The following is a 24,300-nucleotide window of genomic DNA, read 5'->3' on the forward strand; positions in this document are numbered from 1 at the left end:
CCTGATGTACTGAAGGCCTGATCAGATGTGATCAATTTTCAGTGATTGGCACCATAGTTTGTAGACTCTATAACTTTCACAAAGACCAAATATTATACACTAATTTGGGTTATTTTTACCAAAGATATGTAGCAGTATAAATTTTGGCTAAAATTTATGAAGAAAAATTACTAATTTGCTAAATTTTATGACAGAAACAAAGAAAAATAAAAAACCCACTAGTGATTAAATACCACCAACAGAAAGCTCTATTTGTGTGAAAAAAGGATGCAAATTTCATATGGGTACAGTGTTGCATGACTGAGTAATTGTGAGCGCCGGTTCACATTAGAAGCGGCACGACTTGCAGGTCGCCTCACCGAGGCGACCTGCACACGACTGCCGCGGCGACTTGCAAGACGACTTCTGTATAGAAGTCTATGCAAGTCGCCCCCAAAGTAGTACAGGAACCTTTCTTCTAAGTCGGAGCGACGCGCGTCGCTCCGATTAGAACGGTTCCATTGTACAGAACGGGAGGCGACTTGTCAGGCGGCTAGGTCGCCTGACAAGTCGCCCCCGTGTGAACCGGCTCTCATTCAAATTGTGAGAGCGCTGAAGGCTGAAAATTGGTCTGGGCAGGAAGGGGGTGTAAGTGCACTGTATTGAGGTGGTTAATGCATTCTATGCATTAAGATAAAAAGTCTTCTGTGTTTAGCAGCCTCCCCAGCACCCCGTAATACTTACCTGAGCACCATCTCTGTCTAGCGATGTCTACGAATCCCTCAGCCGTCCAGGACTCTCCCTCCTGATTGTCTGAGACACAGCAGCGGTGCCAATGGCTCCCACGCCTGTCAATCAAAGTCATTTAGTCAATCAGTAGAGAGAGGGTGCAGGGCCGAAACGGCAGCTCCATGTCTGAATGGACACACAGAGCTGCAGCTCGGCTTGGGTGCCCCCATAGCAAGCTGCTTGCTGTGGGGGCACTCAGCAGGAGGGAGGGGCTAGGAGCAGCAGAAGAGGAGGATCCAGGCTGCACTGTGCAAAACCAACTGCACAGAGCAGGTAAGTATAACATGTATGTTATTTTTTTTTTTAAAACGAGACTTTACAATCACTTTAATCCTATAGAAAATTTATGGAGGGAGCTGAAACTTCGAGTTGCCATCGACTGTGAAGCGGCGAGGTAGTTAATTGATTCCTCCTGTCAGATTGTATCTACTTGGGACACACAGATACACTGACAGATCTGCAGGAGACCTGCATGGCACCTGCATGCTTTACAGGCTTAAAAAATAAACAAAATAAATGCACATTTTTTCTACCTGCAACAAAATGTGTATTTATTATTTTTTTCTAAAAAGTGAACTTATCCTTTAAGAATACATATTTGAATAGAATTTTTCTTTTAACCCAGAGTTTACTGTCGCTTTATTATTTGCTGTGGGCTGTGGAGTTTTCCGATAATGTATTATGGGTGTAGGCCCTATTAGAAAATGTACTATTTTTCCAAAAGCTTTTTTCTATTCCATAGAGGGTTGTTGTTCTTTGAAATGACATAATTCTTTTTGTTATAATTCCAATTAATGTGTAATTAGAGCTTCAAAAAGTTTAATTTCAAGCACTACTTTTCTGGAGCTGCTCTAACAACAGATTTTATGTTTTAGAAATTCTGGTAACATAAGGAAAAGCAGTTTGGCACACTCGGTCCTTGTGTTTCTGGGCTGATCTCATTCTATTTTTATCAGTACACCCTCACAGCAAATGATCATTCTGAAGGAATGCCTGGAAAATAAAATTGATTATGCGCAGTTTCTGTCAGCTCAGTTTAAAGAGTCATTAATGGGTAATTGTAATAACCAGAATCTCCATTCCTGTATTCACACCCCTTAAAATGTTCCACATTTTGTGCTGTTACAACCAAAAACGTAAATGTATTTTATTGGGATTTTATGTGATAGACCAACACAAAGAATTTGGGGGGGGGGGACCTGATGCCATTTTTTTATTTTTTATTTTGGCGTGTGGTTTCCTCTCAAAATCCATACAAGACCCAAGTCACACTCATCTCAAAGTTGGATCAGACCGGATCCAGTTCAATAAAGTTGCATGGAAGTCGCAGGGCAAAGTCAGATCGGCAGTTGCACGAATTTTATGTCGCACCAGTGTGAACCGGGATAATTAAAATGGTAAAGCAGGTCATCTGTTGTAGCAGCTGATGGCTCTGTAATATGTAAGTCTGTGAGTTTACACACATTGGGTTGCAGATTAGTAGGTGTACACACTTCATTCACACACATACCAGTACAGTGATACGCAGAGTTGTCAGCACTGCGCTTTATCTTATATTATTACTGACTTGTGCTAGACACGTGACCCTGGAGAGGCAGTAGGAATTCCTGGTATGTGAGTGAATACTGGCTGCAATATGTAGAGGTCCAGTTATTGCTGCCACACTGCCCAACTCCAAGGATCGCTGCACCTGCAGCTACACAGAGGACCTACCCGCCACCGACCTCCACGTCCGGGAACGCAGGCCACATGCACTCACAGGTAGGAAGATAAGGGGAGCTACAGGAAAGGAATCAATAGGGAGAGCAGCAGCAATGGTAGCAGACAGGCACATGTTTCAAGGGAAGGGAACAATCCAACACACACCTGTCTGTAAACTTTGTTTTTTCTCAACTTTTTTCTCTAGACTCTGCACCTCCTGCTTTATTTTTTTGCTCCTAAAAATATTTGTTTGTTGGCATTTGCAACTTTATCTGTGGACAATGAACTTGTGGGCTTGTGTAAATGGGAGCAAATTACAGCCAGGGTGTGTTATAGATAATAGTAGTCAGGCAGCTTGGCTGTATTGTTGAAGATGTTTGGTAGCTTCTCCAAGCCACTGAAGAGGTACCTTGGAGAAGCTATGAAACATCTTCAACAAGACATAACAAGTCCAGTTAAAAGTGACTATTACTAGCTATATATTTACATTGTATATTCTTTCACATCAGAGCGTGACAGTACGACACTCTGTCATGGTGTGAGAAGGGTTAAGTAGCATACAGGGTTCTCATCCATACAGTTTGAGGGGCTCCAGGATGCATTTTGGTGCAGAGGAAACGTAGTTAGATAGTTAATCTGGTTGAAAAAAGACAGATGTCCATAGAGTTCGAGTTAAAAAAAAAAAGAAAACGAACACACTCAAATAGAAGACATCCATACACACTATCCACAACCTACAGTTGATCCAGAGGAAGGCAAAAAAAAAAAAAAAGATCCCCAATAAAGCATGATCCAGTTTGCTCCAGCAGGGGAAAAAAATGTTCCTCCCTGATCCCCCAAGAGGCAAACAGGTTGTGCAGTGTCCTCTAGGGTTAGTAATTCCTGGTAGGGTTCCTGGAGCCCAAAGGCTTCATAGAGACTTGAGAGGGATAAGGTCACCGATCCTGGATCCATGTTTTGCCAGTAGCCAGCACCCAGGTGTGCACAGCCCTTATAAGTTGGATTTTTGGTTTCTGGGGCGTTTTATTGTAGCATTTGAGCAGGCATTTTTGCATGCATTTCAGACTTAAGCAATTTTTTTTAGCCAATTAAAAGCTAATTACTAGGCAAGAAAATGCATGAATAAACTTACATTACCCATGTTTTGGTGCGTTTTTACGGTGCTGGCAATAAAGTCTACAAGGCAGTCACTTCCATTGAAGTTGTGTGACTCTGCCCCAAAAAGTTAATGTACTTTTTTTGAGCGATGAGCTCCAAGCTTCATGTTACACCCTGTTCAGATGTCAACTGGCACCATTAAATATAATGGAAAATCTAGTGTTGAGCCTTGAAGCCTGTCTGATAAAGCTTCAATTTGTGCTTCAAATTGCTGTGGCATAAATGAGGCCTGAAAGATTATTTTTTTCTCATCCAAGGGATGAGCTATGATTTCCCTTTGCAATCTCATAACCCAAGCTCCTTTACTGGTTGATTAGTTAGTTGCTCTAGCTTGATGGGCCTGGGGAAAATACTCTTTAACTGGGGGTATCCATACCCCTTAGCTGAATAGGAACCAAATGGTAAAGGTTTGGGATTGGATACCACAAAAACAAAAACAAAACATTGAAACAGGATTGTAGGCAGATTCAGTCTACTTTCTCCATTGCAGGTGGCGCTCTTCCGCAATGGCAATGCACTTGGAGAGGCAGTCAAGGGGAACACAGTTCCTCTATGGTTTTCTGGGTCACTGGGGAAGCACCCAATTGGAGGTTGATGCTCCATGTGACTCCAGCAGCCATCTTGGATCAGCCAGAGTCTACTTAAGGCCCTGGCTCTCAGGCTTGGCACACTTTTGGGAAGTTGGTAGAGTAGGGACAGGTATCTCACCTGTTAGGGACAGTACTAGTGATAGGGAAAGGTTCTTGATGAGAAGGGAAAGTGTAGGGTCACAGCTCCTTTGGACATCCTCCCTTATACCTGTTATCTTTACCTCGTTGGAATTTGTGAATTTGTGAGTGTACCCGGCTGGGCAGGCATCCCTTAGGGTTGTTGTGAACTGTCGTTGCTTTACTTCAGTACAAGTTTTCTATTGCACTTGTCTGTGTGAGTTTCTGCCGCCGCACATGGTGCATCCCTCCTACAGGAGTCTCTGTTATTGAATCTGTAATCAAACTAGAGACATTGCCTTGATGTGTCAAATGACTTTCGAGTAACATTGTCAACAACTGAACCTTCATTCTTTGATTCAAAAACAAAAATCTAACCAGTTGTAATTTTTGTGATTTTTTTATTTTTTTTGTATGCGTGATTTTTAATTCTGCCATCCATAAACAAAATCAAGCTAGTGATAGCCTTTGCAGTCTTAGAAGCACTTAAAGTGGTTGCAAGCCCCCGTTCACACCTGTGTGACTTGTCATGTGATTTGACAGGTCCAAGTAACAAGACAAGTTGCACCCTATTGTCAGCAATAGAACTGTTCAAATCAGTGCAACTCTGTCTTTGCAGTGCCGCACCGATTTGAAAAACAAAGGTTCCTGCATTTTTTTGCGATTTCAGGTACGACTTGTATAGACATACGTGCATGAAGTTACACAGATGTCACCCAAGTCTCACCTGAAGTCGCACTGACCTGCGGCTTTGAATTTTTGCAACTTTAAAGTGGGATTCACTGTGAATGGGGGGCTAAAGGCTGGAGTTTTTTTTTACCTTCATACATTCTATGCATGTTGGTAAAAAAACCTTCTGTGTGCTGCTCCACCCACAGCCCCCCTAATACTCACCTGAGCCCCCTCTCAAACCAGCAATGTGCACAGGAGCCTCGGCTGTCCCGGGTCTCTCACTCCTCATTGGCTGAGACAGCAGAGGGACCCATAGCAGCTTGCTGTTGGGGGGCACTAGTCAAGGGGGAGAAGCCAGGAGTGCCGGCAGAGGACGTGAGAAGAAGAGGATCTGGGCTGCTGTGTGAAAAACCATTGCACAGAGCAGGTACTGTATCTCACAAAAGTGAGTACACCCCTCACATTTTTGTAAATATTTTATTATATCTTTTCATGTGACAACACTGTTGAAATGACACTTTGCTACAATGTAAAGTAGTGAGTGTACAGCTTGTATAACAGTGTAGATTTGCTGTCCCATCAAAATAACTCAACACACAGCCATTAATGTCTAAACCGCTGGCAACAAAAGTGAATACACCGCTAAGTGGAAATGTCCAAATTGGGGCCAAAGTGTCAATATTTTGTGTGGCCACCATTATTTTCCAGCACTACCTTAACCCTTGTGGTCATGGAGTTCACCAGAGCTTCACCAGAGCTTTCCACTGGAGTCCTCTTCCACTCCTCCATGACGACATCACAGAGCTGGTGGATGTTAGTGACCTTGTGCTCCTCCACCTTCCGTTTGAGGATGCCCCACAGATGCTCAATAGGGTTTAGGTCTGGAGACATGCTTGGCCAGTCCACCCCCTTTCCCCTCGGCAGTGGTAGTCTTGGAGGCGTTCTCACAACTTTCTGAGAAAGGACACCTTCTAGCACAATGTATTTAGGCAATAGACCCATCCTTGCCAGGTTCCCAATTATGCAAACAATGAATTTATACTACAAAATGTTTTTTATAAAATTACTTTACCTTTAAATTTCTTAAAATAGCAAGTTAATTAAGCAATAGGATAAAAAAAAGTACATTTTCATAGATATCTGTACATGAGACCAAAAAGGAGGAGGAAAGAGGGACAGATGAATTTGGTTCCAAAAGAGGGACACGCCTTCCAAATGAGGGACAGTTGGAGATATGTCTGATTTTGACAGTAGATATTGGGCAATCCATTGGAGCAGGAGGAGTAGGAGAAGGGGGGAGGGGACTATAACTGTAAACATTATAAGAACCCTTCCTTTAAATGCCTCAATTTTTGTATTGCATTGCTGACAGTAATTTGACTTTTACAAAATAATCATGAGAGTGCAGAGTGATTGTAGGAAAAAAGGTTGTGTGCCCCCTCTCTGGCACCGTACACTGACATTCCATGCTAACAGGGCATGGAGAACATACAACACTGATGATACACAGATCAGGTAATGATGATACTTTTGCAAATGTGTGATTCACACGGGGGCTGAGAGCATCTTATAGAATCTTCCCTGCGTGTTCTGCTTAATGTTCGCTGTGCATCTGAGTTACATGAAGAAGAATGTGTCTTAATCTGTCATTTCTGTTTGAAGTATGCTGCATCCTATGAATACTGCAGAGTTGACTCACTTATTACAGTAATAATTATAGAATGTATCCATGTAAGGCTATGTTGCCATGAAAAACACAATTTAAAGGAATACTCCGGTCAAACATGACAATTTGGCATTTAAACTGAATTAGGAGCATGGCATACCTGCTGCATGGTTCTACACTTTATTCATTTTTTAGGCGTCATGCCATAAAATGTACAACATAGTTGTATTTTTTCTGCTGGCAGTGACAAGTGCAGCAAATCAATGGTAGGCAGCAGCTGTATGCCTATGTACACAAATATGTGGCTACATTTGTACAGAGCTATATGTGCCTTCATGAACGTAGACAATAAGGTATGCCATTTGTATGGCATTGGCATGGGTGAGGGGGAAGGGGGGGCGGCACTGAAGTCAGGGTGTCCATAATAGACACTACATCCTTAGTACAGGCTGAACTGCCCAAAACCCCCACAATCCCACCAGTAGACGAAGCGAAGAAAGTTCCACCGCTCAGGTAGGTCTAAATCAATGAGTGGATAAACAAGTTTAAATCCTTCAAAGGGAAAGAGTCCCATGTGCTGGCTGATGCTGGGTGGAGCAGAAGTGGACGAAGTGATCTGAATGCCTCACACCGAACAAGATAACAAGTGCCTTTATTAATAAAAAGCTGGATCACAAGATGTACAGAAATCAACTGACGCGTTTCGCACTCATAACAGGTGCTTACTCATAGCTGGGAGCTATGAGTAAGCACCCGTTATTAGTGGGAAACGCGTCAGTTGATTTCTGTACATCCCTGCTGTAGTGTACATCTTTTTATTAATAAAGGCACTTGTTATCTTGTTCGGTGTGCGGTAACTTTGTTCCACACTTCATCCACTTCTGCTCAACCCCACCAGTACCCAATGAACAGCAGCTTTGGTTTCCAAGATGTTGTCAGTTTTGTACCAATGACTCGTTCCAGGCCTCATTCAGTTGCGGGCCAGGAAGTTCTTGTCATTGTTCAAGTATGGCATTCCCATATTTGGGTAATGACATCACCATCTTCCCCGGTCATTTGTTTACATTCAGCACGTAGGCAAGTGTAGGTTGACCTCCTTACACAGGTGGCGCTGTCCACAATTACCATGCAGGGAAAGTGGAGGACCCAAAGGACCTCTGTGACCATCTTTATGAGGGCAGTGCTTATAGAAAGCACTGGCTCACTGCAGTTGGTGCACATTCTGTGCGTGGTTAGGATAGACAGAAACCGCCTGGATAGGGAGAGTATGCCTAGCATAGGGGAAGGTTCCAGAGGAGGAGGGACAGTATAGGGACTGTTCATTATCGCTGTTGTGTGGAACTTTCCACCTCTAGTGCCTTGTTGCATACTGTCTGAAAGTTGCCTCCCATGCCAGATGCTGTTGGTCCTCAAGCATTGCTCTCCACAGATACTGCATAATCATCTGTGGGTGTTTCTGCCAGTTTAAAACTTCTGGAAACCTTTGCAATGTTCTTGACAACAGACTTTCTTGAAATTTTAGATCTCCGTGTGTCATTCTTTTCCTCTTGGGTGCCTACCACCCGGCCTCTCCACCTCCTACATGCTGTTGGCCAGGGAATCTCAGGTCCAGCAGCTAAATGAGACTAGGAAAGAGTTACTGGTTGCTAGGACTCCTGCAGCAGATGGATTCATAGCAACCAAGGAGCCCTGTGCAGGAAGCTGTTACCTTCATGCTGTGATGTCCCACTCTGAACACTGATGTTTCTCTGTATGCCAACTCACAGCTGGTCTTAATAATAGCCAATTTGCTTATCTGCATACTTATGGTAATTCATCTTGAATCTGTTGTAGTGATAAAGGAAAATCCTTAAAGTGGTGGAAATAAGAACTACCTTAATCAGGCACATGGATCGGACCTCCCTACAAAGGTGCTTCTCTACATATTCTGGCTGCTGTAGAATAGCAGTTCATAGTCTCAGTGGAAACAGACAAGCATGTATTATGACTGCAGCTGTGTTTTTGTTCCATACTTTATTAGTACTGAATATGCACATGTGAGTTCATGTTATTGGTTACAATTTATGCTAATAAAATAATAACAATGATATTGATCAGCTGTTGAAACATGATCTGTTTTTTTTCTACATGACTCATTTGGAGAGGAACTGTTATTTATGCAGCAAGCAAAAGTACAAGGGGGCTTAATCATTAACTGTACAGATGAGGTTTCCGGACTACAGGCAAACATTATGCTAGAGATCAAAAACATTTTTTAAAAAGGTGACTTATCTCTTCATGGCTGGATGGTCTTAGTACAAAGCCTACCTTATGACCATTAATGATTATTTTATTGGTAAAGTAGTCCATACCCAAAGTTATTGCAGTCGTTTTGGGATAGCTCTTCTGTTACTTGACGGTCACAGATTAAAGAAGGTTTATCAGTCAATTTTTTGTTCAGATCAATCAATACACAATTCATATCAATCAATCTTCCATTCATAGCGTTCTTATCAATCAATCAAAAATATGAATGCAATCTATACACTGGGGGGAGAACCTCTGGGGGAATCTAGGATGGAAAAGGACCTGGGGGTCCTAGTAGATGATAGGCTCAGCAATGGCATGCAATGCCAAGCTGCTGCTAACAAAGCAAACAAAATATTGGCATGCATTAAAAGGGGATCAACTCCAGAGATAAAAGGATAATTCTCCCGCTCTACAAGACTCTGGTCCGGCCGCACCTGGAGTATGCTGTCCAGTTCTGGGCACCAGTCCTCAGGAAGGATGTACTGGAAATGGAGCGAGTACAAAGAAGGGCAACAAAGCTAATAAAGGGTCTGGAGGATCTTAGTTATGAGGAAAGGTTGCGAGCACTGAACTTATTCTCTCTGGAGAAGAGACGCTTGAGAGGGGATATGATTTCAATTTACAAATACTCTACTGGTGACCCCACAATAGGGATAAAACTTTTTCGCAGAAGAGAGTTTAATAAGACTCTTGGCCACTCATTACAATTAGAAGAAAAGAGGTTTAACCTTAAACTACGTAGAGGGTTCTTTACTGTAAGAGTGGCAAGGATGTGGAATTCCCTTCCACAGGTGGTGGTCTCAGCGGGGAGCATTGATAGCTTCAAGAAACTATTAGATAATCACCTGAATGACCACAACATACAGGGATATACAATGTAATACTGACACATAATCATACACATAGGTTGGACTTGATGGCCTTGTGTCTTTTTTAAACCTCACCTACTATGTAACCTACTATGTAAATATGTAATCTTCCATTCATATCTTTCTTATCAATCAATTCTCCATTCATATCAATCTTTCATTCATATTAATCTTCCATTCATATCTTCTGTTTATATCAGTCAATCTTCCCTTCATATCATTCTTGCGTTCATATAAATCATTCTTCTGTTCACAATAATCAATGTTTCATTCATATCAATCAATCTTCCATTTGTACCAATCTTCAGTTTATATCAATCAATCTATCGTTCATATCGATCATTTTCCATTCATATCAATCAATCTTTCATTTAGATAAATCTTCAGTTCATATCAATCAATCTTTAATTTGTAACAATAGTTTATATCAATCAATCTATCATTCATATCAATAATTTTCCATTCGTATCGATCAATCTTTCATACATATCAGTCAATTTCATGTTTATAGCAATCAGTCTTTGTTCATATCAATCATTTTCCATTTATATCAGTTAATCTTCCATTAATTTTACCATTTTCCATTCATACCAAGGAATCTTCAGTTTATATCAATCTATCATTTATATCAATCAATCTTTTATTCATATCAGTCAATTTTCAATTAATATCAATCAACCTTGTGTTCATATCAATCATTCTGTTCATATCAATCAATCTTTTGTTCATATAAATCAATCTATCATTCATATCAATCAATCTTTTGTTCATATAAATCAATCTATCATTCATATCAACCAATCTTGCATTCATACCAGTCAATCTTTCGTTCATATAAATAAACTGATCGTTTACATTAATCTATTGTCCATTCAATCAATCAATCTCACATTCATATAAATTATTCTATTGTTCATATCAATCAATCTTTTGTTCATATAAATTATCCTATTGTTCAGATCAATTAATCATATCAGTCAATCTTCCATTTAAATCAATCAATCTTTTGTTCATATCAATCAGTCTTCCGTTCATATGAAACAATCTTCTGTCAATATCAATCAATCTTCTGTTCATATCAATCAGTCTCATGTAATACCAGTCAATCTTTTTTTCATTTTAATGAATCTATTATTCATATCAGACAGTCTTCCGTTCCTATCAATCAATTTCATGTTCATACCAATCAATCTTTTGTTCATAGGTAACCCCTTGAATCTGTTGATCATATCAATCAATCTATCAATAATATCAGTCAATCTTCCATTCAAATCAATCAATCATCTGTATATAGCAATCAATGTCATATCATACCAACCAAGCTTTTGTTCATTTAAATTAATCTATTGTTCATATCAATCAATCTATCATTCATATCAGTCGGTCTTTCATTCAAATCAATCAATCTTCCATTCACAATCTAGCAATCTATTGTTTATATCAATCAATCTTCCATTCATATTAATCAATCAGTCAGTTTTCTGTTCATATCAATCAATCTATCATTATATCAATTAATCTTCCTTTCATATTAATCAATCTCATGTTCATACCAATCAATCTTTTGCTCATATAAATGAATCTATTGTTCATATCAATCAATCACATCAGTCCATTCAAATCAATCAATCTTCCATTCATATCAGTCAAAATTCCGTTCATATCAATCAATCTTTTGTTCATATAAATGAATCTATTGTTCATATCAATCAATCTTTTGTTCATATAAATGAATCTATTGTTCATATCAATCAATCTTCTATTAATCTAAATCAATTTATCGTTTATATTACTAAATGTTCCATTCATATCAATCAATCTCTAATTAATATCAGTCAGTCTTCCAGTTTCTGCTTATACACTGGGCAACAACTATGACTATTTTAACCACTTGACCTCCAGGAGATTTACCCCCCTTCATGACCAGGCCATTTTTTTTGCCATATGACACTGCATTACTTTAACTGACAACTGCGCGGCCATGCGACACTGTACCCAAATAAAATTTGTATGTATTTGTCCCCACAAATAGAGCTTTTGGTGGTATTTGAAAAAAAAAACCAATATTTTTTTTCTTTACTCTCCTGTCCCCTCCTATCGTTCTGCCAGCACCTCCTCCTGATACTGCCTAGCTTAGAAGTCAAATCAGGTGGGCTGAGGAAGGGGGCGGGTACAATGCTTTCTCATTGGCTGAGGAAGCAGCAGAGAGGCTGTATATCAATCTGCCTCTGAAATCAGGCTGCCAGGTCTAACTAAAGATTGCGGCCGGAGCAGCTGTATCCCTCCACAGGAAAAAAAGAGTCCCCAGCCTTCTGGCATCAATAGGGGATGTGCAGGTATAAAAAAAAATAAAACATTTTGACATATGCAAGTAGTGACATCTGAATTTTGGGAGTGCTATGAGGGTGCTTAAAGAAATTTTGGGGGTGCTTAAGCACACCCAAGCACCCACCTGGTGCCGCCCCTGCCGGGACAAACTTGGTCTGGGGACAGTGTCCTGTCTGGTCACCCTACTCTGTAATGGAGCTCATGGGAGGCTCCTCTGCCCAAAATGCCTCAGTGAGTCTAAGGGGGCTGTCCTATGCCAGGTGGGAATGGAATAGAGTACAGGAAAGAGTACAGGTGCTCTGCCACCACATGGCTGTACACGTGGAGCCCATGATGCGGCTAAGCGATGGCACAACAATGGCCACCATTACTCCACAGACCGCTCATAGAGTAATGCCGTGTACACACGATCGGACATTCCGACAACAAAACCGTGGTTTAATTTCCGACGGATGTTGGCTCAAACTTGTCTTGCATACACACGGTCACACAAATGTTGTCAGAAATTCCGAACATCGAGAACGCGGTGACGTACGACGAGCCGAGAAAAATGAAGTTCAATAGCCAGTGCGGCTCTTCTGCTTGATTTCGAGCATGCGTGGAATTTTGTGCTTCGGAATTGTGTACACACGATCGGAATTTCCGACAACGAATTTTGTTGTCGGAAAATTTGAGATCCAGCTCTCAAATTTTTGTTGTCGGAAATTCCGACAGCATATGTCCGATGGAGCCTACTCACAGTCGGAATTTCCGACAACAAGCTCACATCAAACATTTGTTGTCGGAAATGTGTACGCAGCATAAGAGTTGTGGTCCGAATATAATAATTGTTGGAAAAAAAAACCTTCATACATTTGTGTTTGGTTTTTCTATCAGTTAATATTTAGCGGGATGATAGAATTTGTGTTAATATTTGAAATGTTTTGTGCTAAAGTTGTCTATTGAATCCTCTATTGATTTGCAGCTTGTCTTTCTCGTGAATCAAGTGGGATTCAAGCCCCTTTATAAGTGTGAAAAAAAGGATATAATTATGTAGTAACCAGGATGAATCTAACCTGTTTGATCCCCTAGGACTGTGTAGGACTGTGTTAATTTTTTGGCTGAGATTGGGTTTTTGGTAATCAAATTCCCTTGCAAGTTTTAAGTTCACACACAACCCGACACGTACTGGCAATTTATGAATTTTCTCTACAGGAGTGAATATTATACATATAACCTTTACTTCAACTCACTTTCATCTTCAGCTCTTGCAGCAAACACTTAACTGGGGAAATCTCTCGACTGAAAAATTGACTTTGACAGCACTGAGGCCAGAGCATCGTAGGGAGGCGTAGAGGGAGGGGAGCCAAAAGTTCACAGCTGAGGCGAGAAACTCGAGAGGGACCAAAACTTCATAAACGGGCAAAGTTGTTAACGAGGAGAGGGACAACGTGCCTTACATCATAAGTAGCCAAATGTCAGATTGAAGGGAAGAAATTTTAGTGATACCCTTTTTTTAGCAAGTTTTTATGCAGGAGCTGTCATATGGAGGTGTAGCCAATTACACAAACTTTCTACTCCAGGGTGACAGTAATCTCAAACCAATACCCTCCTGTTGGAGGAGTCTTTAAAGCTGGCATGTCAAGCTGGTGTTTCTAGGGCTGCTCGTGACCCTTTAATTCCTACCTCAAAGCTGTCAAAAGAGATAGATGGTTTAGACCTTTGGTGCTCAACCTGCTGCCCAAGGAACTTATGTGACTCCATGGAACTTATTGCATAGTTGTCAGGCCTCAGTAGTTGGTAGTCAAAGTGTTCTCTGCCTAGAAGCGTACTCCACCTGGTGTTTGTAGGGCTGCTCATTACACTTTAATCTCTACTTTGAGACTGTCTGAAGAAATAGATGGTCTAGACCCTTGCTGCCCAACCTGTGGCCCAAGGCCACAAGTCTTCAGTAGCTGGTAGTCAGTGTTTTCCCTGCCTAGGTGCTTATTCATGCTAGTTCAGGAAAATTATTAATGAGACTGGTTCATAAAAATCTAATGGTTTACTTTTCTAATGATCCTTTGCTGTCCTTTCTCTTTTTTGTGAAGAATACCAAATGTGATGCCAGTCAGTTTTAAGGTAGCTGTAGGGGCACAAATGTGGGAGAATTGATTGATAACAGCTATCATAGCTGTGAACGCTATCAGTTTCTTGTAACTTGTCTCCAGTCTCTGACTGTCTCCAACAACATGCCCTCAGTAACTATGTATCCCTGTAGCATGTGTTCAGTCTTTGACCATTACCTGCATTCTGTTTGCAGTCTCTTACCATCACCTGCAGCATGTTAGCATTTTCTGACATTCCTTTATAATGTGTCCGCAGTCTCTTCCTTCTTCTATAGTGTGCCTGCAGTCTCTTCCTTCTTCTATAGGGTGTCTGCAGTTTCTGACCATTATCTGTAGTATGTAGGCAGTCTCCAACCTCCCCCTATATCATATCTGTAGTCTTTGAATATTTTCTCTAACATATCTGCAGTCTCTGACCATTGTAATATATCTACAGTGTCTGACTATCTGCTATACCATGTCTGCAGTTTCTGACCATCTCCTGTATAGGGATGAGCCGAACACCCCCCTGTTCGGTTCGCACCAGAATATGCGAACAGGAAAAAAGTTCGTTCGAACATGCGAACACCGTTAAAGTCTATGGGACACGAACATGAATAATCAAAAGTGCTAATTTTAAAGGCTTATATGAAAGTTATTGTCATAAAAAGTGTTTGGGGACCTGGGTCCTGCCCCAGGGGACATGGATCAATGCAAAAAAAAGTTTTGAAAACGGCCGTTTTTTCAGGAGCAGTGATTTTAATAATGCTTAAAGTCAAACAATAAAAGTGTAATATCCCTTTAAATTTTGTACCTGGGGGGTGTCTATAGTATGCCTGTAAAGGGGCGCATGTTTCCTGTGTTTAGAACAGTCTGACAGCAAAATGACATTTTGAAGGAAAAAACTCATTTAAAACTACTCGCGGCTATTGCATTGCCGACAATACACATAGAAGTTCATTGATAAAAACGGCATGGGAATTCCCCAAAGGGGAACCCCGAACCAAAATTAAAAAAAAAAAATGACGTGGGAGTCCTCCTAAATTCCATACCAGGCCCTTCAGGTCTGGTATGGATATTAAGGGGAACCCCGGCCAAAATTTAAAAAAAAAAAATGACGTGGGGTTCCCCCTAAATTCCATACCAGACCCTTCAAGTCTGGTATGGATTTTAAGGGGAACCCCGCGCCAAAAAAAAAAAAAAAAACGGCGTGGGGTCCCCCCAAAAATCCATACCAGACCCTTATCCGAGCACGCAACCTGGCAGGCCGCAGGAAAAGAGGGGGGGACGAGAGTGCGGCCCCCCCTCCCTCCTGAACCGTACCAGGCCACATGCCCTCAACATTGGGAGGGTGCTTTGGGGTAGCCCCCCAAAACACCTTGTCCCCATGTTGATGAGGACAAGGGCCTCATCCCCACAACCCTGGCCGGTGGTTGTGGGGGTCTGCGGGCGGGGGGCTTATCGGAATCTGGAAGCCCCCTTTAACAAGGTGACCCCCAGATCCCGGCCCCCCCCCTGTGTGAAATGGTAAGGGGGTACATAAGTACCCCTACCATTTCACGAAAAAACTGTCAAAAATGTTAAAAATGACAAGAGACAGTTTTTGACAATTCCTTTATTTAAATGCTTCTTCTTTCTTCTATCTTTCTTCATCTTCTGGTTCTTCTGGTTCTTCTGGCTCTTCTGGTTCTTCCTCCGGCGTTCTCGTCCAGCATCTCCTCCGCGGCGTCTTCTGTCTTCTTCTCCTCGGGCCGCTCCGCACCCATGGCATGGGGGGGAGGCTCCCGCTCTTCTCTTCTTCTTTTCTTCTCTTCTTCTCTTCTTCATTTTCTTCTCCGGGCCGCTCCGCAATCCATGCTGGCATGGAGGGAGGCTCCCGCTGTGTGACGGCGCTCCTCGTCTGACAGTTCTTAAATAACGGGGGGGGGGGGCGGGGCCACCCGGTGACCCCGCCCCCCTCTGACGCACGGTGACTTGACGGGACTTCCCTGTGGCATTCCCCGTGACGTCACAGGGAAGTCCCGTCAAGTCACCGTGCGTCAGAGGGGGGCGGGGTCACCGGGTGGCCCCGCCCCCCCCGTTATTTAAGAACTGTCAGACGAGGAGCGCCGTCACACAGCGGGAGCCTCCCTCCATGCCAGCATGGATTGCGGAGCGGCCCGGAGAAGAAAAGAAGAAAAGAAGAAGAGAAGAAGAGAAGAAAAGAAGAAGAGAAGAGCGGGAGCCTCCCCCCCATGCCATGGGTGCGGAGCGGCCCGAGGAGAAGAAGATAGAAGACGCCGCGGAGGAGATGCTGGACGAGAACGCCGGAGGAAGAACCAGAAGAGCCAGAAGAACCAGAAGAACCAGAAGATGAAGGAAGATAGAAGAAAGAAGAAGCATTTAAATAAAGGAATTGTCAAAAACTGTCTCTTGTCATTTTTAACATTTTTGACACTTTTTTCGTGAAATGGTAGGGGTACTTATGTACCCCCTTACCATTTCACACGGGGGGGGGGGCGGGATCTGGGGGTCACCTTGTTAAAGGGGGCTTCCAGATTCCGATAAGCCCTCCGCCCGCAGACCCCCACAACCACCGGCCAGGGTTGTGGGGATGAGGCCCTTGTCCTCATCAACATGGGGACAAGGTGTTTTGGGGGGCTACCCCAAAGCACCCTCCCAATGTTGAGGGCATGTGGCCTGGTACGGTTCAGGAGGGAGGGGGGGCCGCACTCTCGTCCCCCCCTCTTTTCCTGCGGCCTGCCAGGTTGCGTGCTCGGATAAGGGTCTGGTATGGATTTTTGGGGGGACCCCACGCCGTTTTTTTTTTTTTTTTTGGCGCGGGGTTCCCCTTAAAATCCATACCAGACCTGAAGGGTCTGGTATGGAATTTAGGGGGAACCCCACGTCATTTTTTTTTTTTAATTTTGGCTGGGGTTCCCCTTAATATCCATACCAGACCTGAAGGGCCTGGTATGGAATTTAGGGGGACTCCCACGTCATTTTTTTTTTTTAATTTTGGTTCGGGGTTCCCCTTTGGGGAATTCCCATGCCGTTTTTATCAATGAACTTCTATGTGTATTGTCGGCAATGCAATAGCCGCGAGTAGTTTTAAATGAGTTTTTTCCTTCAAAATGTCATTTTGCTGTCAGACTGTTCTAAACACAGGAAACATGCGCCCCTTTACAGGCACACTATAGACACCCCCCAGGTACGAAATTTAAAGGGATATTACACTTTTATTGATTGACTTTAAGCATTATTAAAATCACTGCTCCTGAAAAAACGGCCGTTTTTAAAACTTTTTTTTGCATTGATCCATGTCCCCTGGGGCAGGACCCAGGTCCCCAAACACTTTTTATGACAATAACTTGCATATTAGCCTTTAAAATTAGCACTTTTGATTTCTCCCATAGACTTTTAAAGGGTGTTCCGCGGCATTCGAATTTGCCGCGAACACCCCAAATTGTTCGCTGTTCGGTGAACTTGCGAACAGCCAATGTTCGAGTCGAACATGAGTTCGACTCGAACTCGAAGCTCATCCCTACTCCTGTAGCATGTCTGCAGTCTCTGAACATCTTCTGCAACATGTCTGCAGTCTCTGACCATCTCCTGTAGCATGTCTCTAGTCTCTGATTATCTCCTGTAGCATGTCTGTAGGCCCTGACCATCTCCTGTAGCATGTCCGCAGTCTGAGTATCTCCTGTAACAGTTCCACAGTCTTTGATGGCCTTCTATGATAGCATTTTGTTCACTAAATATTATTTGTGGCCCTTTGTTGATGGCACAGTGGCACTTACTGGCCCCTATAACAGATCATTTGGCCTTTACTGCTTGATAAGCTGAATTAGAAGCAAGCAGTCTTGCATTTTATATTGTGTTTATATGCTACACTAAATTTCCTCATAGCTTTAGCCACCAGATGAGATTCAAGGCTGTGTGTGTGTATGTGTGGTACTGGCTCCCAGCTCTCATTCAGTAGAGCTTCTGTTTAACATTCATATTTTGCTAGCTCCATCTTACTACAGAACCTCAGCAGATAAAAGGCCAGCATCATACGTGTGATTGCGATGGCAGAGAAGGCCTATGCACCACTGTTGTAGAGATTCTTCCACTGGCAGGCTTCCAGCCCAATCTGATGACACATCTTTTAGTCCAGCGAGACATATGCAGGGGGAGAGATTCAGCCTAAAAGTATGTAAATTGAGAAGAAAGTAATAAAAGAAAAAGCCTCTTAGAGGAGGCCAGAGAGAAACAGCTCAGAATAACTCAGTGTTGAAGTAGACCATGGGTCTCCAAACTTTCTAAACAAAGTGACAGTTTTCTGTCCTTCAGACTTTAGGGGGACCGGACTCTGGCCAGTGGGAGTAGAAAATGGTATCAGTGGAAAGAATAGTTTCCCATCGATAGTGTCAGTGAAAAGAATAGTGTCCCATCTTTGGTGTCAGTGGAGGAATAGTGCCTCATCATTGGTGTCAGTGGAAGGAATAGTACCACATGTCCAAAGGGTATAAAGACAAGCAAAGGGCCACATTCGACCCCCGGACCACAATATGGAGACCAGTGAAATAAACTATAGAATATACATTCTCAGATGCATAAAATTTATATTCCAATAGCTAAGGAGTTCCAACTTGGCAGTCTTGCTAGGCACTGAGACTTAGTATACCGAGGGTATATAATAAGTCTTGACGATAGTCTTGATTTGATGGGTTTAACATATTTAGACGAATGTGTAAGTCAGGTGTTATAACAAGCTAAACTGCAGGTTCTTCTGTGTGGTCTATTGTCAAACTACTAATGTAACAGCCCTGAATGCCTTCACAGGCCATTTTTATAATGTTTTATTGAGAAATATTTCACATTTATCATTGCCATTTCAGTATAGGTGCTAAATGAGTTGCAACCATTAAGAGCTTCAAAACCATCTCTTGTATTAAAGACAACGTAGTCACAAGACTTGACTCTAATCTCCCGCATAAAACAATATTCTTGTTATGGTACAGAAGGGTAGCAACATCAGGGTATAGATTTGTAAATATACACTCAAATGAAGCTAAAATGTATACATTTGGGGACATCTTTTTATTTAAAATACTATTCTGCAGTGCAAAAAGTACTCTCCGGGCCTTAGAGGTATATATTATTTCAACAAAATTGGGAACTCAAAGAGCACAGTCGTGTGCTTGTCTGTCATTTTCTTCAAACATTCTAAATTAGGTGTTGCGTTATCCAGCAAAGTCAGTGTTAATTTTAAGCACATTAGTCCATTTGCCCAAGAGTAAATAAACTGTATGGCTAAGCATTTGTGGATACCTGATCATCTCAGCTACATATATGGGCAAAAGTATGAGGATGCCCTTCCAATTTATTGAGTTCAGGTGTTTCCAATGAAAGGTGCTGTTAATGCTACAGCATACAAATGCATTTTAGACATTTGTGCACTTTCAACCTTGAGGCAACAGTTTAGGAAAGGTTCTTTTCTATACCAGTCATATAAAAAATTATGTAGCGCAAAATCCAACTTAAATTAACTATATGTCATTAAGTCCGAAATCCTTTGCATCAAATAGTCCTTTATCAGTATATCAAAAATATGTGCAATCTTCCATGATAGTCTTTACACTTGTTTATCTGCCGTGCAATATATGTGCTCACCTTCCACACTGGACCTCATTGTCAATCAAGGTCTTATACAGGAATCTCCAAACTACGGCCCTCCAGCTGTTGCGGAACTACACTTCCCATGAGGCATTGTAAAACTCTGACACTCACAGACATGACTAGGCATGATGAGAATTGTAGTTCTTGGACACCTGGAGGGCCGTAGTTTGGAGACCCCTTGTCTTACAAGTATGTACTCTCATATCCGAAGGGATGTCTTAACTTCTCCACTTTGATCTTCTCCATGTCCTCTTCCTGTAAATTCACTCACTGGGATATAAGTACATACAATGAAAAAAAAAATCTAGTGCTCTCTGTTATCAGAAACATAAATAAAAAAGGCTCACTATATTGCACTCACAATATAATACATAATATGCAAATAGAGAATCCTCTCTGAATCTTCCAAAGTGCATATATACTGTACTCTCTGTGAAAACTGGCTGCTCAACTTTTTCAATTGACCTCAATATGTCGAGGTTATAAAGGAATATGTTACTCCTTATGAAATGATATCCCCTTCACTCCACTTTTAGCCTCTCCTTCTTCCACAGCACGGCACTTAAGTACAAGGTCACATGCAAACAGAGAAATGGGACCAATAGTGTACTCCACCTAAAACTATACTTTATTAAAGCATCCACTCACAATAAAAAAGCACCCACAGTGCTATGCTCTGCACTTAACAAATCCAAAATTACAATATGAACAGATACTCAGAGAAAGAACACCAGTACCATGTGCATTACAGTTCTGGCAGCATGACCCTGTCCCCCCTATACGCATTACGCCCACTGGGCTTCCTCAGTAGGTGAAAGATTGCACATATTTTTGATACTGATAAAGGACTATTTGATATGGAGGATTTTGGACTATATGATGTACAGTTAAAGTTGGATTTTGTGCTACATCATTTTTTTTTTATATATACGTTTATGTAGTGTAGTGAGCAACACTATTGATGTTCAGCAGCAATATTTTGTTACGTTTTTTATCACTGCACTGATTGTACACTTTTATATAGTATATTTAATATACCAGCTTGGCCTACCCCTGTGCAAAAAGCCAGCTCCATAAAGACAAGGTTCAATGATTTTGCTGTGAAGGAACTTGAGTAACCAGCACACAACTCTGAACTCAACCTGACTGAATACTTTTTGATTGAATTAGAGTGCAGGCTAAGTCTTCTCATTTAAACATCAGTTTCTGACCTCACAATTGCTTTTTGGCTGAATGCGTACTAATTACCAGAGACACATACCACAAATCTTGTGCAATGACTTCTCAGAAGAAGGAATACGATGGAATATGATGCCCTAAATGCTCACATATACAAAAGTTGTGATAGCCAGGGGTCCACAAACATTTAGCTATATGTGTGTATTTGCATCCCATCAAATTTCCACTGCTAGAACAAGAAATTGAAATTGTACATCATTTACTGTATATAATTCTTCCAACAGTTTTAATTTCCTGTTCTCCAACATAGCAATGGGCACAAGGGTTCCTTACATCTTTATTTCAAAAGGTCAAGACATGGGTCACATTATTTTCTGACTTCCTGTTCATTCTCAGGGAAGGGGGCCTAATCACTGAATTTTCTCTGACAAATAAGCAAAGAATACAGTATAATACAATATTTTCTATTTTTGTCTTGCAGTGCCATTGACTCTCATCATACGTCTTTCTCTGTGCTGCCATGGCAAAACTAGACTCAAGACCTGTCCTGAGCGACACGACCTACCAGAGTCAAGAGTCCTTCCACTCTTTCACCAGCAGATCTTCCGACTCTCCTTCCCAGGGAACTATGGGTAGTGTTGGCAGTGGAGTGGCCAATGATCAAGAGTTTGCTATGAAGAGTGTTGGAACTAGAACGCAGAACAGCCTAAAGCAAAATGACGGCTTCAGGAATGGCTACTCCAACCGATATTCGGGGGAGGAGAAGTGTTACAAGACAGAGAAAAATTCAATGTACATCAATGGGGAACAGCGCAAGAGTGAGAAGGTGAGAAATAAAGTTGAGCATATAATGAAAAATGTAAGGGCAGCTACACACATATACACTGTCTATTCATAGAGATAACAGCTGATATGCCAACCTGTTGAAAAAACATGGGCTAACCTGAAGCAGCTAGCAAAGTGGCAAACAAGACCTGGTTACTATCCTGCAAGACATGAAATAGAGGTTTATGCTCAGATCCTTGCAGAATATATATGTAGTGCTAGAGGGGAGTGACCACAAGCCTAGGCATTGGACACCTGATTTTAACAAAGGGGCATTTAAGCAGTGCTATCCAATCAGTATATTTGCCTGTGAACTGATCATCTCCCTTGGCTGAGATCAAGGCCTCAGCACTTCCTTTGGTGACCAACTAACACAGGCTTAAGCTGTTTCTTCTTAACAGGGTAAGTTATTAAACCTGATTGATACCATCTATATCTATATATACAGTGGATATAAAAAGTCTACACACCCCTGTTAAAATGTCAGGTTTCTGTGATGTAAAAAAATGAGACACAGATAAATAATTTCAGAATTTTTTCCACCTTTAATGTGACCTGTAAACTGTACGACTCAGTTGAACAACAAACTGAAATCTTTTAGGTGGAGGGAAGTAAAAATAAAAAACTCAAATAATATGGGTGAATAAGTGTGTATACCCTTAAACTAATACATAGTTGAAACATCATTTGATTTTATTACAGCACTCAGTCTTTATGGGTATGATTCTACCAGCATGGCATATCTTGACTTGGCAATATTTGCCCACTCTTCTTTACAAAAACACTCCAAATCTGTCAGATTGTGAGGGCATCTCCTGTGCAAAGCCCTCTTCAGATCACCCCACAGATTTTCAATGGGATTCAGGTCTGGGCTCTGGCTGGGCCATTCCAAAACTTTAATCTTCTTCTGGTGAAGCCATTCCTTTGTTGATTTGGATGTATGTTTTGAGTCGTTGCAATGCTGAATGGTGAAGTTCCTCTTCATGTTCAGCTTTCTAGCAGAAGCCTGAAGGTTTGGTGCCAATATTGACTGGTATTTGGAACTGTTCATAATTCCCTCTACCTTGACTAAGGCCCCTGTTCCAGCTGAAGAAAAACAGCCCCAAAGCATGATGCTGCCACCACCATGCTTCACGGTGGGTATGGTGTTCTTTTGGTGATGTGCAGTGTTGTTTTTGCGCCAAACATATCTTTTGGAATTATGGCCGAAAAGTTCAACCTTGGTTTCATCAGACCATAACACATTTTCCCACATGCTTTTGGGAGACTTCAGATGTGTTTTTGCAAAATTTACCCAGGCTTGGATGTTTTTCTTCATAAGAAAAGTCTTGTCACTCTACCCCATGGCCCAGACACATGAAGAATACAGGAGATTGTTGTCACATGTACCACATAGCCATTACTTGCCAGATATTCCTGCAGCTCCTTTATTGTTGCTGTAGGCCTCTTGGCAGCCTCCCTGACCAGTTTTCTTCTCGTCTTTTCATTAATTTTGAAGGGACGTCCAGTTCTTGGTATTGTCACTGTTGTGCCGTACTTTCTCCACTTGATGATGACTTTCTTCACTGTGTTCCACGGTATGTCTAATGCTCTCTGCGGACCATGGCTTTTGCTGTAGGATGCGACTAAGAAAATGTCAGGAAAGACCTACTAGAACAGCTGAGCTTATACAACCACATTATTTTAGTTTTTTATTTTTACTCCCCCCCCCCCCCATTTCAGTTTGTTTTTCAACTGAGTTGTACAGTTTATAGGTCACATTAAAGGTGGAAAAAGTTCTGAAATTATTGATCTTTGTCTCATCTTTTTACATTACAGGAACCTGACATTTTAACAGGGGTGTGTAGACTTTTTATATCCACTGTATGTATATATATATATACAGTATTCAGACCCCCTTAAATTTTTCACTCTTTGTTATATTGCAGCCAAAATCATCATCAAGTTCATTTTTTCCTCATTAATGTACACACAGCACCCCATATTGACAGAAAAACACAGAATTGTTGACATTTTTGCAGATTTTTAAAAAAAGAAAAACTGAAATATCACAGGATCCCAAGTATTCAGACCCTTTGCTGTGACACTCATATATTTAACTCAGGTGCTGTCCATTTCTTCTGATCATCCTTGAGATGGTTCTACACCTTCATTTGAGGCCAGCTGTGTTTGATTATACTATACGGACTTGATTAGGAAAGTCACACACCTGTCTATATAAGACCTTACAGCTCACAGTGCATGTCAGAGCAAATGAGAATCATGAGGTCAAAAGAACTGCCTGAAGAGCTTAGAGACAGAATTGTGGCAAGGCACAGATCTGGCCAAGGTTACAAAAAAAAATTCTGCTGCACTTAAGGTTCCTAAGAGCACAGTGGCCTCCATAATCCTTAAATGGAAGACGTTTGGGACGACCAGAACCCTGCCTA

General features: G+C 41.6%; 1 protein-coding gene across 4 annotated transcripts in view; it reads left to right on the forward strand.

Annotated features, from left to right (window-relative positions):
• The window catches only part of LZTS3 (leucine zipper tumor suppressor family member 3), a 154,448-nt gene that overhangs the window by 116,681 nt on the left and 13,467 nt on the right, over positions 1-24,300 (forward strand). For 3 of the 4 annotated variants that reach the window (XM_073611017.1, XM_073611018.1, XM_073611020.1), the window contains exon 2: positions 21,528-21,872. In XM_073611017.1, coding sequence (XP_073467118.1) covers positions 21,567-21,872 — 306 coding nt within the window. In that variant the 5' untranslated portion in view covers positions 21,528-21,566. Of the gene's footprint in view, positions 1-2,393; positions 2,530-21,527; positions 21,873-24,300 lie in introns of those variants that run through there. The other variant, XM_073611019.1, reaches the window with a different exon arrangement.

The sequence above is a fragment of the Aquarana catesbeiana genome, linkage group LG01, assembly GCF_042186555.1.
Source record: "Aquarana catesbeiana isolate 2022-GZ linkage group LG01, ASM4218655v1, whole genome shotgun sequence".
In the NCBI taxonomy this organism is placed as follows: Eukaryota; Metazoa; Chordata; class Amphibia; order Anura; family Ranidae; genus Aquarana; species Aquarana catesbeiana.